General features: G+C 41.1%; 3 protein-coding genes across 5 annotated transcripts in view; 2 read left to right on the top strand and 1 right to left on the bottom strand.

Moving 5' to 3' along the window:
• Positions 1–2,196, top strand: part of vwa5b2 (von Willebrand factor A domain containing 5B2) — an 11,521-nt gene extending 9,325 nt beyond the window's left edge. Inside the window, exons 16-21 of the mRNA XM_035670433.1 lie at positions 19–147; positions 226–276; positions 830–941; positions 1,229–1,352; positions 1,438–1,613; positions 1,734–2,196. Coding sequence (XP_035526326.1) covers positions 19–147; positions 226–276; positions 830–941; positions 1,229–1,352; positions 1,438–1,613; positions 1,734–2,196 — 1,055 coding nt within the window. The remainder of the gene's footprint in view (positions 1–18; positions 148–225; positions 277–829; positions 942–1,228; positions 1,353–1,437; positions 1,614–1,733) is intronic.
• Positions 2,197–2,733: 537 nt separating this feature from the next.
• alg3 (ALG3 alpha-1,3- mannosyltransferase) lies at positions 2,734–7,153 on the bottom strand. The gene is made up of 9 exons (XM_035670579.1): positions 6,932–7,153; positions 5,822–5,921; positions 5,583–5,730; positions 5,168–5,328; positions 4,882–5,002; positions 4,554–4,759; positions 4,185–4,261; positions 3,848–3,992; positions 2,734–3,765 (listed from the first exon to the last, which is right to left on the bottom strand). Exons 1-9 carry the CDS (start codon positions 7,110–7,112, stop codon positions 3,585–3,587), a joined length of 1,320 nt encoding a protein of 439 aa, XP_035526472.1. The 5' UTR covers positions 7,113–7,153; the 3' UTR covers positions 2,734–3,584.
• A 20-nt stretch (positions 7,154–7,173) lies between these two features.
• Positions 7,174–11,088, top strand: mul1a (mitochondrial E3 ubiquitin protein ligase 1a). Of its 3 annotated transcripts, XM_035670582.1 has the most exons (7): positions 7,187–7,257; positions 7,782–7,908; positions 8,455–8,599; positions 8,937–9,024; positions 9,143–9,263; positions 9,594–9,825; positions 9,989–11,088. In XM_035670582.1, exons 3-7 carry the CDS (start codon positions 8,483–8,485, stop codon positions 10,502–10,504), a joined length of 1,074 nt encoding a protein of 357 aa, XP_035526475.1. In that variant the 5' UTR covers positions 7,187–7,257; positions 7,782–7,908; positions 8,455–8,482; the 3' UTR covers positions 10,505–11,088. The 3 variants fall into 3 exon arrangements, with proteins under 3 accessions (XP_035526476.1, XP_035526475.1, XP_035526473.1); XM_035670583.1 differs by lacking the exon at positions 7,782–7,908 and having other exon boundaries at positions 7,174–7,257; XM_035670580.1 differs by lacking the exon at positions 7,187–7,257 and having other exon boundaries at positions 7,267–7,908.
• Positions 11,089–14,639: the final 3,551 nt, after the last annotated feature.

Genomic DNA, 14,639 nt, shown 5'->3' with positions numbered 1-14,639 from the left:
GTGTGTGTGTGTGTGTAGGGATGCATTTGAAGAACAGGCGGAGTTCCCAGTCAGACAGTCGCAGGCAGCGGGCTTATTCTGTCGGTTTGGGCAGACGGCGCACCAGTAGAGACAGTGAAGAGATGGAGGACACCTTTAACTCTACAGGTAGAACAGACTGAATGCTACCACTGCCCATTTCTGTTGTCAAGACTTTAGGTCATCAACAATGTTTGTATCTCTCAGACAGAGATGACACTCCTGCCTCACCCTGTAGCCTTACATCCTGGGACTCTAGTAAGTATTGCTGTCGTCTCGATCGGTAAAAACATTGTAGTGTTAGTGTAGTCTCAAGGTTAGAGGCGTCTGACCAGAAAGCCAGTTCAAAACTCGAGGTGAGTATGAATGGAAGGAGATAAGCTCTGCTCTCCCTTGGCTTGATTCTAAACAGCAACCCCTGAGGTAGTTCTTAAAGGACCACTTCAATAATAAAATAAAACCAAAACTATCTGCATGGCATGTATTTTGGTTTTATTTACCCAAGTTTTGAGATGTCTGTCTCCTAAGGTGTCTGACTCTACCCCAACACAATTTTATTTTGTGGTGCTCACAGCAACATCCAGAGACACTGGATGATCCACAAAGCATGTTGTAAACCAGTTTTAAAGGGACTATTGGGATAATGTAGAAAGTAGTTCTCTTAAAAACCGTTTACAGTGAGACACAAATGAGAGAGAGATTTTGTCATGTATAGGTGAACTGAGCCTTTAAACTCAGTTATCCACATCACTTTATACCTGTACTGATGAAACAATTCTGTTTAATGTTTTATTCCATGCTGCTGTCTCAGGTGTAGGGGGCAGTGCGTACTCTGCTACAGCCCCAGCAATAACAGCCGCCTCGTGCACTCGTTCACAGCGATCTATTGAGAGCAAATCAATGGAGAGCTTCTTTGGCACCAGGTAAGACTTTTTTTGAATGTCACATTACACTGTAAAGGGGATTGACACATTCGATTGCAATTACCACATAGCATTTGTATATGTGTCTTGAAGTTCCTCTTTGTTAAAGTCTGCTTGGCATACTATGTATTTTTGAGACTGTTGCCCTTGACATATTTATTTTAACTGCTTTTTGAGTGATTTTTGGCACAGGTGTTTTGATGAGCAAGCCCTATCTGTGAGGGGTGTATATTATGTCTACATGCAAATGTATATTCTATATATATTATTTTTTATACATATTCCAGATTTCCACTGGGGAGACTCAGGTCCTCTATTTCATCTGGAAAGCAGGTTCCTCTCAAATCCCACTGTCTGTCTGCAGAGACCGAGAAACAACCTGAAACTGAAGCTCCAGACTACCTGCCCCTGGTGAGCTGTGCAGACAACTACAACGTGTATATTTATCTACACACAAACACATTTATTAATTTGTGTCTATATGGTGTCTAATTAGGTGCGTCTGCAGCTGGCATCAGGAGCTTTTCTTCTGACAGAGGTCTACTCTGACTGTGTCCAGATCCCTTTGGACCGCCTGAAGAGGGCTTCACCCTACAGCCTCCACCGCCGCAGCCTCAGCCCACCCTTCCGCTGCATATCTCCCAGTGCTCCATCTTTATCCACCTCTACTAAGCCTCCTGGTGCTCCTACTCACCACGTTACCTTTTCTCCTTCTTCCTGCTCCCTCACCAAACCAACTGCACCTCCTTTCCACCACACTCCAGACGACACTCCTCTGATGCTGGAAGCAAGGCTTCGCCGAAGACATCTGCCCGACCGAGATCCAGTCACCTCTCCCCCTGACCTTCCCAGCTCTGAGGAGGGCTCCCTGGAGCTATCTGTTGGCCCCTCTCCGAGCCAGAGCCACGGCCAGGCAGATAGCGGTCGTGGATCAGAAACGGATGTATGTGAAGGCTCTTCAGGAGAGCCAGCTGACCTCCAGGGGAGCAGCAAGTTGGCTCAAGAGGACCTAGAGGGCTCGAGCTGGGCCACAGCTGTGGCTCTAGCCTGGCTTGAGCACCGTTGTGCCGGCTACTTCATGGAGTGGGAGCTGGTGGCAGCAAAAGCAGACTTCTGGCTGCGCTGTCAGGAGCTGCCTGAGGGAGTGGACCTGGCAGGGCTAAAGGGAGCCGCCAGGCAGCTGTTCCTGCTGCTGCGCCACTGGGATGAGAACATCAAACTAAACATGCTGTGTTATAACCCCAATAATATGTGAGACAATGATCTCTGAGGAAACTGAGCCAAATCTACTGATTAGCATACTCACACCAGTGATAGTGACTCATAAGAAGCAATGCCTTTACATGGAAAAGTAAATCCTCTATTTTAACTGCAGGATACACTAATACCATAATCCAGTGCCAAGTCCATTCAATTAAGTTGCACATGAAATATTTTACTGATGTAAGACTTTATATTTATGTGAAAATACTCTTTACATGACATAGACCAAGTGGCCTTTTATTATAACTATGCTTTATGCAATCACAAGAATGCCTTGACTATCTGAATAGGCTTTTTGTAGTCTTTAAGTAGTCGATGTAGTGCATTACTTATTGCCAAATGTATAATCACAGTCAATCAGTGTTGAATGGGAATGAGTTTGATTATCAGGATGATTATTTGATAAACTAATGAGATATTACTTTAAATAATGAAATTGTTGTTGGGAAAAATAAAAACTATAGTGGAATTTAGCCACTTCTTGTAATGTGTAACAAAAACAAGGAGAAAACACAAAGAGAAGGGAAAAAAAGAGGTTAAGTGGCATCTCTGTTTAATATAAAATGTCACACTTTTGCTGCCTCAGTCTGCTTATTTTTCATATTTTTCACATTAAATCTACATTATGGGCTTATGAGTGTGGTGACCCACTCTCAACAGTGGATGAACGAATTACGTAACAAATCAGAAATGATTGTCTACAGCTTAGTTTTACACATTTATGTAAATTATATAACTACTGGAAAATAGTTTTGGCCTGGTACTGGAGAATACGGCAACTACTGTAGCAAGTGGAAATGTCATTGATGCAATTAATTTAAAGCTTTGGGAACCAAGTTCAAGTTCTGTATCACATTAATAATATTCTTCAATATACTGCCTTCTTAATACAATGTACAAGATAATTTATGCACCGGTAAATAACAGTTTTGATAATATCAGAATATCCAACAAGGGAATCGGGCAGAGTGCAGATTTAATAATGCTATAATTTGTAGAAATATAGCCTATGTAACACATTCTTTCAAAACCGCATAACATTCATAATTTCCTCCTAGCACTGTACTCCACTCTTCTTATTATGTATCTGAAAATGAAACCTGAGAATCCATATTTCCTTTCTCTTTTCATCTCTTCAACTGCAAGCCATTTCATCATGTAGGTGTCTCTCTGCACACTGCGCCCACACGTTAGCTTTCTTCACTTTTAGCAGCGATCTGAGATGAGAAGTATCAAATGGCTCCTTGTATTCACTCGTAACAGTCTACCCCAGTGACCTCCCTCTGCACTGGAGTTGTGAAGATCAAAGAGAGGAGGAAGATGGAGGCTGTTCGGCAGCTGATTAGACTAAATACGACGCCGGTCCGATCAGGCTGTGGCTCACTGGCGTTTGTCTTTGGCGGGTGTGTCTACTTGGGTTTCTGCTGGGGCTGAAGGCAGGGGCGGAGCCAGCCACAGACAGAGGAGGATGATGAGGTGACAGATGTGGAGGGCGGCTGAGCTGCTGTTAGTAGAGGGGTAGGTGTTCCACGAAAGCTCAATCAGACCCAGGATCAGGACCCTGAACACATGGGGAAAATGAGACAGCATTAACGTGTGATTGAGTTATGTGAAGGGAACTTGTGGTTTAGACTCCCCCTTACCTGAGCAGGTGGGCCAGCTTCTTGACTCCCCCACTCCAGAGCAGGTACGGCAGCGTGTGGAAGTACCAGACATAGAACTGGTAGTGCAACGAACGGCTGAAGCACATGCCAATGAAGTTAGAGGTGAACAGAATCAGTACAATCTGTGATTGTCTGTTAAGGTTTGACAAAAAAGCCAGTGACTACTGGGAACATCATTCATTTATACACTCTGACATATTCAGGCAATTTCTATGTGACACCTAGCAGTAGAAGTAATAGCGTTGCTGACAATCCTAGTTAATGAGAGTTAATTCTTGTCCTTAAATGAACAATATTCAGTAGATTCAAAGGATATGATCGACAGTGTTTTTCTGAGCAGGGTTTTTTCTCTTGCTTGGATCCTTGAGGAGTTCGAAGATGCTTTCTCCTGGTCTGGTAAGAGAGAAAATAGAGAAATAAAAGTCTGTAATTCCACCTCCATGACTACAGTGTACAGTAAGCGACAGAGCACAAGTTGTTGACTCAATATTGTACATATAATATCTGTAAACCCTGCATCAGGGTCCATGAGATCAACTACTGATTGAGCCAACTACTGACTGAGCCAACGCCTGTGGTGTTGTGGAACAAAAACTGGCATGATTTGAACCCTCCGCAATTTATTCTAGCTCAACTCCAACGATAATGCCGTCAGTAACCTTGGCACAGCCAAAGTTAGTCTCACCTCTTCCAACGGCGGAGAGCGAAGAGCAGCAGGGTGAGCAGGTGGGCAGCCAGCAGGAGTAAGTGAAAGTACCGATTCAAGAAGAGCCATTCTGGCAGGAAGCGCCAGTTGACCGTCCACTTGAACATAAACTGACGGCCAAGATCAAACGCCCGGCTCAAATAGCCAAACGGATTCTCCAGGAGGAAAGGCAGACCCAGCAAAAGCTGCAATATCAAGACAAATGAATTTTAAGATTATGCTTGGCAATAGTGAACAACATTTGTGTGAACAAAGCGTATTTTAGTATGCCAGTAAAACTGTTCCTGGTTTATAGGGAATATTTTACCTGTATGGCCGCACACAGAGAAAGTCTGGGGATTGTCCTGATTAGACCAAACTCAGACAGGAGGAGGAGTAGCAGCCCGGGAGCAAAAAGCAGTACATTCATTTTCACAGACACTGCTAAACTGTCAGAAAGAGAGAAAGATTGAGTTGTAATTTTACATGGCATGGTGAATTTGGTACAAAGATTCTCAAAGAAACATATGCCACCTGATACATATTCCTCTTGGTCAACACAAAAAGCCATCACATTAAAAGCTGCACTGATCTGTTCAGGAGTCCACACTTGCCTGTAAATGCCACAGCCCAGGGTCCAGTATCCATCCATGAAGAGGTTGACAGCTGCAAACAGCAGCATCATGGCCACTGGATCATTAAAGAGACGCAGCACAAAGATGGAGTGGATCCGATAAGAAGCGCAGCACACAAAGAAGAACACGTAGGGAGGAACCTAAAAAAACAACAACAAAGAAATAAACAAATATTATGGCAATACAGGGAAATTACCCTCTATGGTGTTTTAATTAGTAATCTATTAGAAAAAGGTGTACATTATAGTAACATGTACAGTACATCTAAGTTTAACATGACCTAAAGGCATAGAGGAATACAGTCTCACATTAAGCGTGAGCATTAAAAACAAAACACAGCAGTTTAATGGTGTATCGCAGCAAATTCCACATGAATGAAGCTTTTGTCACCAACCTTTTTAGTGCGGTAGTATATCCTGAAGACGAGAAGCAGTGTGATGAGGTAGAAAACAGCAAAAAGGTACTGGCCCAGACGAATGTTCACCCCATGGTTGGTGATGTAGTAGAGAGCTGTGAAGATGTAGACAAAGCCAGCCGGATACCTGCAACAACAACGTACTCATTTATCACGGAAAACTACACCCAACTACAGGATGGAGAGAACTACATCACTATAAAGCCTTCGATACTCACACCAAGGGGCCGGTGTCTCCTTTAAGCTGGGTGTAGTCGTAGGTACCATTGATGACGCCCTCTACTTCATCCATGTAGGCTTTCCAGTCTATCTCAGTGTCTGCAGTAAAGAACATAAAACAATGATAATGAATGATGGGAAAGGTTCATTTAGTCGCTGTTGTTATTTCTATGATCAACGTTATACATTTTTCCACTGTTGTAGTTTGAATTCCTTTATCTTGTCTTATCAAAAATCTTCTATTTAGTATATGAAACCTGTGCTATATGAAACAAACTCTTTGCATTGACGAGGCTTTAATAAGCAACATCTCGGTATGATCATTAAAAATGTACCATGTATCATTTGCTCTGTCAATCTACAATTAATCTACTAATTGTTTCATTAGTTCACTAGTGCTGAATTATTGGTTAGCCTGATATATAACTGCAAATTACTTTGATAACTGATTAATATTATTGTATTTTAGTCAATTATAAAACAAAAACAAAAAAACATTCACTGCCCATCTTTGAATAGTCGCTGGTTTTAATTGTTTTACATCACTGCAAACTGAAATAGCTTTAGGTTTTAGACTTTCTCATGGTCAGTTTTCACAATTTTCTGTCATTTCAAAGAATAAACATTTAATTGATTAATCAAAAAATAATCATAAAATGATTAATTGATGAGGAAATGATCACTGATGATGTCGCAGCCCTACATTAGACAAAGAAGTAGACGATGAGATGACATTGTACAAACAATGTAAGTTACAGTATGGAAACTCTGTATAATGACAAACAAACTAAAACAAACTAATGCATAATCATAAACATATATATAAATATATATCAGCTAATAGTTATTAGCAGTCCTCTAGAAGTTTACAGTATTGTCAATAAAAACAATCTCCGTGGCTGAATCAGGTCTGAAGATAGCCGTCGCTGAAAATAATGAATGTCCTTTAACACTACAACAGAACAGACGATTGCAAGGGCAGTAAATTCCCTTTGACAGGTGGCAGTGGAAGTAAGAAAGGCTTGCTAATGCTAGCTACTTAGCGTCCAGTTACGTCCAACGAAATGACAAAACACCATAGCATGCTAACTAGCCGAGCAGCTACTTACACGCTACTTTTTGTATGACCCACACGTTGATCCCGATCTCCAAAAGCCACAGAACACAAACGACCAGTAACGTGTACTCCGTCTTGAACAACACCAAATGTTTGTCCTGCCACAGCGTCTGCAGCTTCCCCCACAGCGGGGCCGGGGCACCGGGACACTTTCTCCGCACACCTCCTGCCATGTCGGCGGCGCAGCGACGTGGAGAGAGAGGCCGCAACTGACATGCGCTGTGAGGGTTCGTCACGTGACGCAACACTTTCGTCGCCTACGTCACGTGACATGGCGACGCCGACGATGTCAACTTGAGAGATTTCTTTTTCTGCCAGGTCAAACAAAAACCCGTTTTTTTTATTATCCTTACTCGCCTGTTGGGACGCATGTGCTCCTTTGCATGAGTTGTTGTTTCTCATATAGGTAGCTAATGCCAAGTTGTTAAAAACAAACAACGTTTAGAGGTCACAACTTGCTCCCCGGCTGTACTAGCACCGTTAGCTGGCTAGCTGCTAACTCTAGCGAACCAATATTTAATACAGAAAATAATGTCACTAAAATACGTGAAGACAGTATTATTGATTTTAGGCTGTGGTTGCTGTTTTGCTAGGAATTCAAAGTAATGACAAGCTCGTTAAAGTTATTGCTAACGTTATGTTGTTGGTGTTAGGTGTCTCAGAGATCTCGTCTTTGTTTACGTTCACATTTTAGGTTTGTTTTTTTGCAGTTTTATCTGTATGCAGGTATCTTAACCCCCCACTTCTAAACGGCCAAGTCACCGAGTCTAATGCTAAAATAATCGACATTCTTGGAAACACCCAGACGGTTGTAAAACAACCTGTTCTCCTGGTATTTCCAGAATGCTTAAAGCCTTTGGACATATTTGTGGCGGTCCTATGTCGACCCACAGTCATGTTTTGAATGTCAACACTAAGAAGTTACACGTTAAACAGCTGACAGTTCATAAATGAAAGCAGTAAACTCAGGCAAGTACCACAGTGCTGTAAACATGTACATGTATCACTTTCCTTTATTTATTCATAGCATGACATTACTCTTATTGTTTACATCTTGCAGTCTGTGATGTCATTGCTCATGTTTCTTGACAACAGTGAAACTGGATGATGCATATTCCTCACAAGATAACCTTATATGTGTTATTTTACTGACTTAAATTTGGGTTAACAATGATCAAATGAAAGCATTATGAAGCGCTGTACATTTGCATTGAATCATACTCTTTAAACACACACAGCAACATGCACGTTGTTGTTGTCCTCATACAAATGAAAGGATACTTATATTTATCATTTTTGCAAATGACTAATGCAATATTTATGGAATCAAGACATTGAAGGAGCCTGTATCACAATATCTTGTATTATTTTTATTACATACCTCAGTTCAATCAATACTAAATGCCTTTTACTGTAAATATATCATAGACTATCTCAGTAAACGATGAGTCTTGTACACGTGTGTTTATAGTGAAACAATTTATTAACCTTATTACATTTTATATGTTTGTGCAGGTCTGCAGTGACAGGACAACCAGAGGGAATGGATGGATTTCCTGTGAAAGTTACAGAGGCGGTGTGTCTTGGGGCCAGCCTTACCCTATCAGGCCTCTTCTACTATCTCTATAAAAAGACCCGGACGACAGTACATAAACTTGATGTTAGTTGTGGATCGTGTGTAATGAACATCATTTTAACTTTTCATCACAGTTTAGATTTATTTTTTTTATTTGTCTAAGCTATAGAAAGGAAGGGGATTAGTTGTGACACCATGTAAAAAAAAAAAGTAAAAAAAACAACAACATACACATACTTCCTAAACCCTCTTTAGAAAGATCTACACTTTGTGCTTTGTAAAACACCTCGTCACAAGTTGCATATTATATTTTATTTTATTGGAACCTGTGCAATATGTGACAGTTTTTGCGGTGCACTGTGCCGTGTCTGCTACAGTATGTATACTTCACATACAAACAGTGTGTGTCTTGTGTTGTCAGGATGCTCCACACTTCACCATAGACGGCAAACTCAAAGACATTTTGAAAGTTACTCCAGGAGCATGTCTACAGTATGCTGTCATCGAAGGTAATAAGGCTTTCACTGTTTCTGATGCAGACAAGAGCACATGGCATTTTTTTCCCACTAAAAATACATCTACCATCTTTGTCTCTTATTCTCTGCTTTATGTGTATATACACTGCAGGTGCTGTGCAACCAGCGGGCGAGCCTCTGATGAGTCACTTTCAAAAAGAAGTTGTCGGAGTGTTGCAGAAATTCATGTTGAAAGAACACAGGCTGGTGTGGAACAGCCTTTCACGCTCTTGGTGAGAACGTTTAATCAATTAACAGAATACAGGGGCAAGCAATTTATTATTTACCATGTGTGATTTATGTGACAGAAGACGAGAAGAGAGAAGAGTATGACATACAACAAAGTTTCCCATTTGGAGTTGAACCAGGGATGTTCCTTTTATGCTGTCTAAGCCTTAAAGAGTACATAGGAAGGAGGAAAAACACAGCTGCACTGGCCACTATGGGCTGAAATATACAATATAATATAATCTGATTAAAAAAAAACACTGTTTTATTCCCATTTTATACAATGTGGTGTTGACTAAGAAGACCTGTGATGTTCCTCCCTCCGCCTGTTGCAGGACGGACAGTGAACGAGTCATGCACCAAAGAGTGAATGCAGTGCCCTTTGTGTTAGTGGGATCAGATGAGACCACAGTGAAAGTCCTGTGCCCACTGCAGGCCTCCGGAGAACACATGGAGATCACCCACGAGAAGTTCCACCAGGTCAATTATGGCTTGGGTGACATCGTAGGACAATACCTGAGTGGGGAGAAGCTTAAAGGGCAACTGGAGACCGAGGAAATGCTCAAAGTCAGTTGTTAGATCAGATACTAACATTGTTAACGGCAATAAGTCAGTAATTCATTCATATTCTTTTGACAATGTATAAATATTTCTTTGCCAACCATGAGAGGAAATATTGACAAAAGTGATCTTAATAACACATTTCACAAATATTCCTCTCTTTTTCCAGGTGGGCACAGCTCTTACAGGCGTCGGTGAGTTGATACTGGACACAGACGGCACCCTGTGTCTTCGACCGCCTTCTAATGGTTCACAGTACTTCTTGAGCAGTGCGGACTTTGACACCCTGCGAGGAGAGCAAGAGAGCACGGCTGTTTGTTGGAAGGTGCTGGCCATTGCCTCTGCAGTGGTGGGGGCAGCGGTCCTCCTCTGGGTCGGTCGACGGTACTACTACCGACTAAAAGTTCGCTGGGAGCAGGAGCAGGAGAGGAGAGAATTCGAGAGACTCCAAGATGAAACCCCAAGAACGCGCACTTCAGTAATGGGCTCTGAGGCCTCTGAGGACGGGGTCGAGGAGAACGTAGAGAATGCCTGTGTTATTTGCCTCTATCGGCCACGTAACTGTATTCTGTTGGACTGTGGACATGTGTGCTGCTGCCACAGCTGCTACCAGGCCCTTCCACACCGCCGGTGCCCCATATGTAGACAGCAGATCAGCAGAGTGGTCCCTCTCTACCATGTCTGAAGCACCTGTGTGACCGTATGACCTCAGTGGAACTTAATCACCATACAAACTGCACCAGCTTTATACCTCACAGGTCTAAGCTGCTGCACAACGGTAACACTTTGATAATCATGTTACTGTAAAGAATAAAGACGTTTTTTGAAGGACATACTGTATGTATTAATAAAATGTTAATTTAAGTAAAGTGTGCACATGCTCTGTTCACTACAGAGTTTCAGTGAGGTCATTTTAGTTTAGTTGTACATAGGAATACCAGAAAATTAAGAAATTGGAAAAAAGGGTAAACTTATGCAATAGAAATGTTTATTTTCCTACATGTTTGTTCTGTGCCTTAATTTGGTAATTTATATGGCTGCTGCTAAGAGTGATTGTAGTGTTTGAATCTGAATAATTTAAGTCTGGTCATAAGGAGCTAACTTTTTGTTTCAACCACTTTCAGTTACATATCACATGAGTCACTGGAGGTTAGTGAAATAAAGATACATTTAGTGCCAAGATGAAGCTTCAGTGTGGAATTAATGCACTAGAGACCGGTGAGTGTGTATAATGTTTGTTAAAAAAGTAAATAAAGCTTTTGAGCCATTTTTGTTGTGTATTTTGCTTACTCTCAGTATCACCATGGAGAAGTGGGGCTAAATTGCTCAGCCACTTTTCAAATTTGTTTTAGAAATAGAGAGGTAAATACAACTTTAAGTTGTTGTTTAATACTGCATTATGCTCATGTCTGAATGTATAGATCTTGTATGATTTTCAAGAGTTGGTGTTCTGCCTGCCTGCGTCCCTGAATGATCCACAGACATCTGAACAGCTGGTACGTCAAATGGCTGCTGCTCCCCTTAAACATTAGAAAATTTGTTCATGTCTGAATAGATACACGTGTTTCCCAGGACTCTCAAGATGATATCAATTTATGATGTTTTTTTTCTATTTTTCCATAGGCACAAATGCTTGTTGACAGCACCTGGTGTCTGAAAAGACCTGGGTGTAGTGAGTCATCAAGCCTACTATTTTTGTCATCTTTAACAAGCAGTGAGAAAATGTGGAGATAGGGCGGATAGATGAAAAGCAACCTACGGATTTTTTTTTTCTCAGCAGTAGCACAGAAAGGTAAAAACTAATAGGCGTGTGTATGTGTGTGAGGGAGGGGGGGTGTAGTGGGGCAGTACAAGGTGAAGAGAGGGGCATCAGCCCTGAGTGGGGGGTGAAAAGGGAGCAGGTGGGAGACACAGGACCCTATAAATCTTCCTCAGCGGTCATAAGGGTTCACTTGGACAAATTCTTCATGAGCTCTCTCAGCAGAATAGCAGCTGTGGTTCTCGGGGAACAGACTATTACTGTATCATTCAAAGACCTCTGAGGACCTTGTGGAAAAATAACTGTGGCATTTGATTTGTTCGTTCCAGTTTCACTGAATAATTGAGTAAAAAAATAAAACAGAAGAAGATTGACAGGAATAATCTTATATGGCCCTGGAGAGAGTGAATTGTATGAAAATGAGAGTAAAATCTATAAATATACTCTCTGTAATGTATTCACAGTTTATATAGAGATAAAAGCTTATTTTTCTCTCTGTCGCCACTGTCTTTGTTCATTCTCACAATTACTTTAGGCCTAATTTAGGCTTATTTCACCATATCTGACTTATGATGAAAGATACAACCACTAGGGGTCCATGTTTCTTCACTTTGGGTATTGAACTGTACTGCTGACAGTGAGGGAAGACAGTGATTCCAGGGGATGGTTTCCAAGTCACATGCAATTAATCTATGCAGTGATATCCTGTTAAATCCCTTGTGATAGCTGACAGACAATTTAGTTGATATGATTATTCTCTAATTGACTGTGCTTCATGGTGCAGACCCTGATTTGTGATGATGAGTGCAGACAGTGGTGGTAAAGTCAGGTAAACACTTATTTATGAGGAGTACAGATTTAAAATATTTAATGGAAGCATTGGCTAATTATTATGACTTGTAATGTTGTCAAACCAACCTCATGAAGTTTTTAGGGATGTCTGTCAGTTGGTCCAACCCAGTACATTGGTCCAGACTGAAACGTATCAACTATCAGAATCAGAAATCAGAAATACTTTATTGAACCCTTAGAGGATGAATCTTAATGACTTTGGCAATCCACTGACTTTTCCTCTAGCACCCCATGAGGCTCTGTGGTTTGAGAAATGTCTCAACAATTTGGTACAGACATTCATGTCATCCTCAGGATAAATTGCCATAAGATTGCTGATCCCAAAGATCTTAAATTTGTCCAGTAGTTTGTGATTTGTGAGGAAATACCTGCAAAACTAATGACATTCCCATCTGCCTCAGCTGTTAGCATGCTAACACACTAATCTACAAAGGTTAACATAGTAAAACATAATAGGCCTACTGGCTTAACATCAGTGTGTTAGCATTGTCATTGTGAGCATGTTAGCCTATTAATGTTAGAATTTAGGTTAAAGCATTGGCATTGGCACAGCATGGCTTAGGCTCAACAGTCTTGATAAAATGATGTAGCCAGATAGTATCATCTTTTACTGAAAGTCATTTTTGTGGTACCAAATGTACAAATGTGGTATCCTGTTTGGATTTATAAATTTTTTCAGTAAATGGTGATGAATTTATTTTGTGTGTTACAGTCTTGCATCCAAAGAGTCAGCCAACCAACAGCAGATGGAGCCAAATGTTGTATTTAACAAACAATAGAGGGAAAAATGGATCTGGCATGGCTCCAAATCTGCAGGAAAAGTTTGGATAAATCTTTAAAATCCTGGCACACCATGACCTTATGTGCTTGTGTACGGTTGGAAGGGTCTTTTTGACTTTGGCATTAGCAGACACTCAGCAGACAGCAGGAGGAAAGGTAGAGATGCGGTATCTCAGGAGAGAGAGCCATCACAGCATGCTACAGTCCCGGATGCCAATTACCGCTGTCACCCATCTGCTTTGGGCATGCAGTGAAACGTGGGATAAGTGACCTACTTTGTAACAGTAGTGTGACTGCAGTGCTTTTCCCCTCATCAACAAACCAAGCGCTCCGTCCCTGAGGAGGGAGGGAGACAGGGATGGTATCATAGGGAAATGCACACTGGTCAGATATATAGATCTTTCTGTTTGGCCTTTCAGTTTGAGCACTGTTTTTACAGAGCTCATTCACCTAAACGAGGATTCGGACTGTGAATCAAATGAAGGAACTGTCCAAATCTTATCTGGTAAAGGGTGTATTTCTAATCAGAAACTAAAATACAAATAGATAGATCCTAAAACACATTTACATACTTAAAGGTTTCCTGCCATGGAGAAATTTTGGTTTTATCTGCTTAGGTTTTGAGATATCAGTCTTTTCTGGGGTAATCCACTGTCAACTCTTATTGGGACCATTTCCTCAGTTGAAAGTTAAGTGACAGTGAGATTTGTGGTTGTTCAGACTTATACTTCATATTTGACTTGCACAGCCCTCCAGTATTTTGCATTCATTTATGTTTTGGCCATTTGGGTGCATTAGCTGGGAACACAACAATGACAAAGTATCGCTGTAACTATTTGAATCTATAAGTTTTAGTTACCAGTTTACACATCCAAGAAGCTTGGAAGGGACATTAGCATTTACTTGGAGTCGTGTTTCTGGTATTTTTGCTTGTTTGGTCTCCACAAACTGAGAAAAATATCTGGCTCTTCAGCTGCTAAATTCTCCTGTATGTTTGCCAGCTAGGCTCTAGCTTTGTCTGTCTGTTGTTTTGTGATGAGCAGGTAGTGTTCCAGTGAAAACAGCTGTCTGCTGCTGCTGGAAACAATGCTGATGAGAGCGGTTAGAGGGAACCAAAACAGTTAAGCTGTGGCTGTAAAAGATGGAAAAATGCTAGGAGCTACAGCCAGTGGTGGAACACATTGAGATCCTTTACTTATACTGCACTAGGAAAATACTCTTTCATAAGTTAAAATACTCCATTCAAAAAAAGGAGCTAATCATTATGCAGAAGGTTTCCTGTCAGCATTATATTATTATGTTATTGGATAATTATACTTGGTGCATTAATGTTGTGGCTGATCAAAGTGAAGCTAATTTCAACTGCTTCATATACAATACATTTGGGTAAGTAACAGTAACAATGCACCATATTTTATAAACTGATCAT

This window comes from Morone saxatilis, unplaced genomic scaffold (genome assembly GCF_004916995.1).
Source record: "Morone saxatilis isolate NCDOM2014 unplaced genomic scaffold, NCSU_SB_2.0 Contig23, whole genome shotgun sequence".
Taxonomy (NCBI): Eukaryota; Metazoa; Chordata; class Actinopteri; family Moronidae; genus Morone; species Morone saxatilis.
This window is presented reverse-complemented; position numbering and strand designations above follow the sequence as displayed.

Bases quoted from the DNA above. Each gene is read 5' to 3' on its own strand.
- alg3 (XM_035670579.1), bottom strand. From the start codon at position 7,112: ATGGCAGGAGGTGTGCGGAGAAAGTGTCCCGGTGCCCCGGCCCCGCTG. The intron at 5,003-5,167 runs GCAAGTGTGGAC...TCTTTCTGACAG, and splicing joins CTGGGCTGTGGCATTTACAG to TTTAGCAGTGTCTGTGAAAA. The intron at 4,262-4,553 runs GTGAGACTAACT...CTCTCTTACCAG, and splicing joins GCTCTCCGCCGTTGGAAGAG to ACCAGGAGAAAGCATCTTCG.
- mul1a (XM_035670583.1), top strand. From the start codon at position 8,483: ATGGATGGATTTCCTGTGAAAGTTACAGAGGCGGTGTGTCTTGGGGCC. The intron at 9,025-9,142 runs GTAATAAGGCTT...TATACACTGCAG, and splicing joins ACAGTATGCTGTCATCGAAG to GTGCTGTGCAACCAGCGGGC. The intron at 9,826-9,988 runs GTCAGTTGTTAG...CTCTTTTTCCAG, and splicing joins AGACCGAGGAAATGCTCAAA to GTGGGCACAGCTCTTACAGG.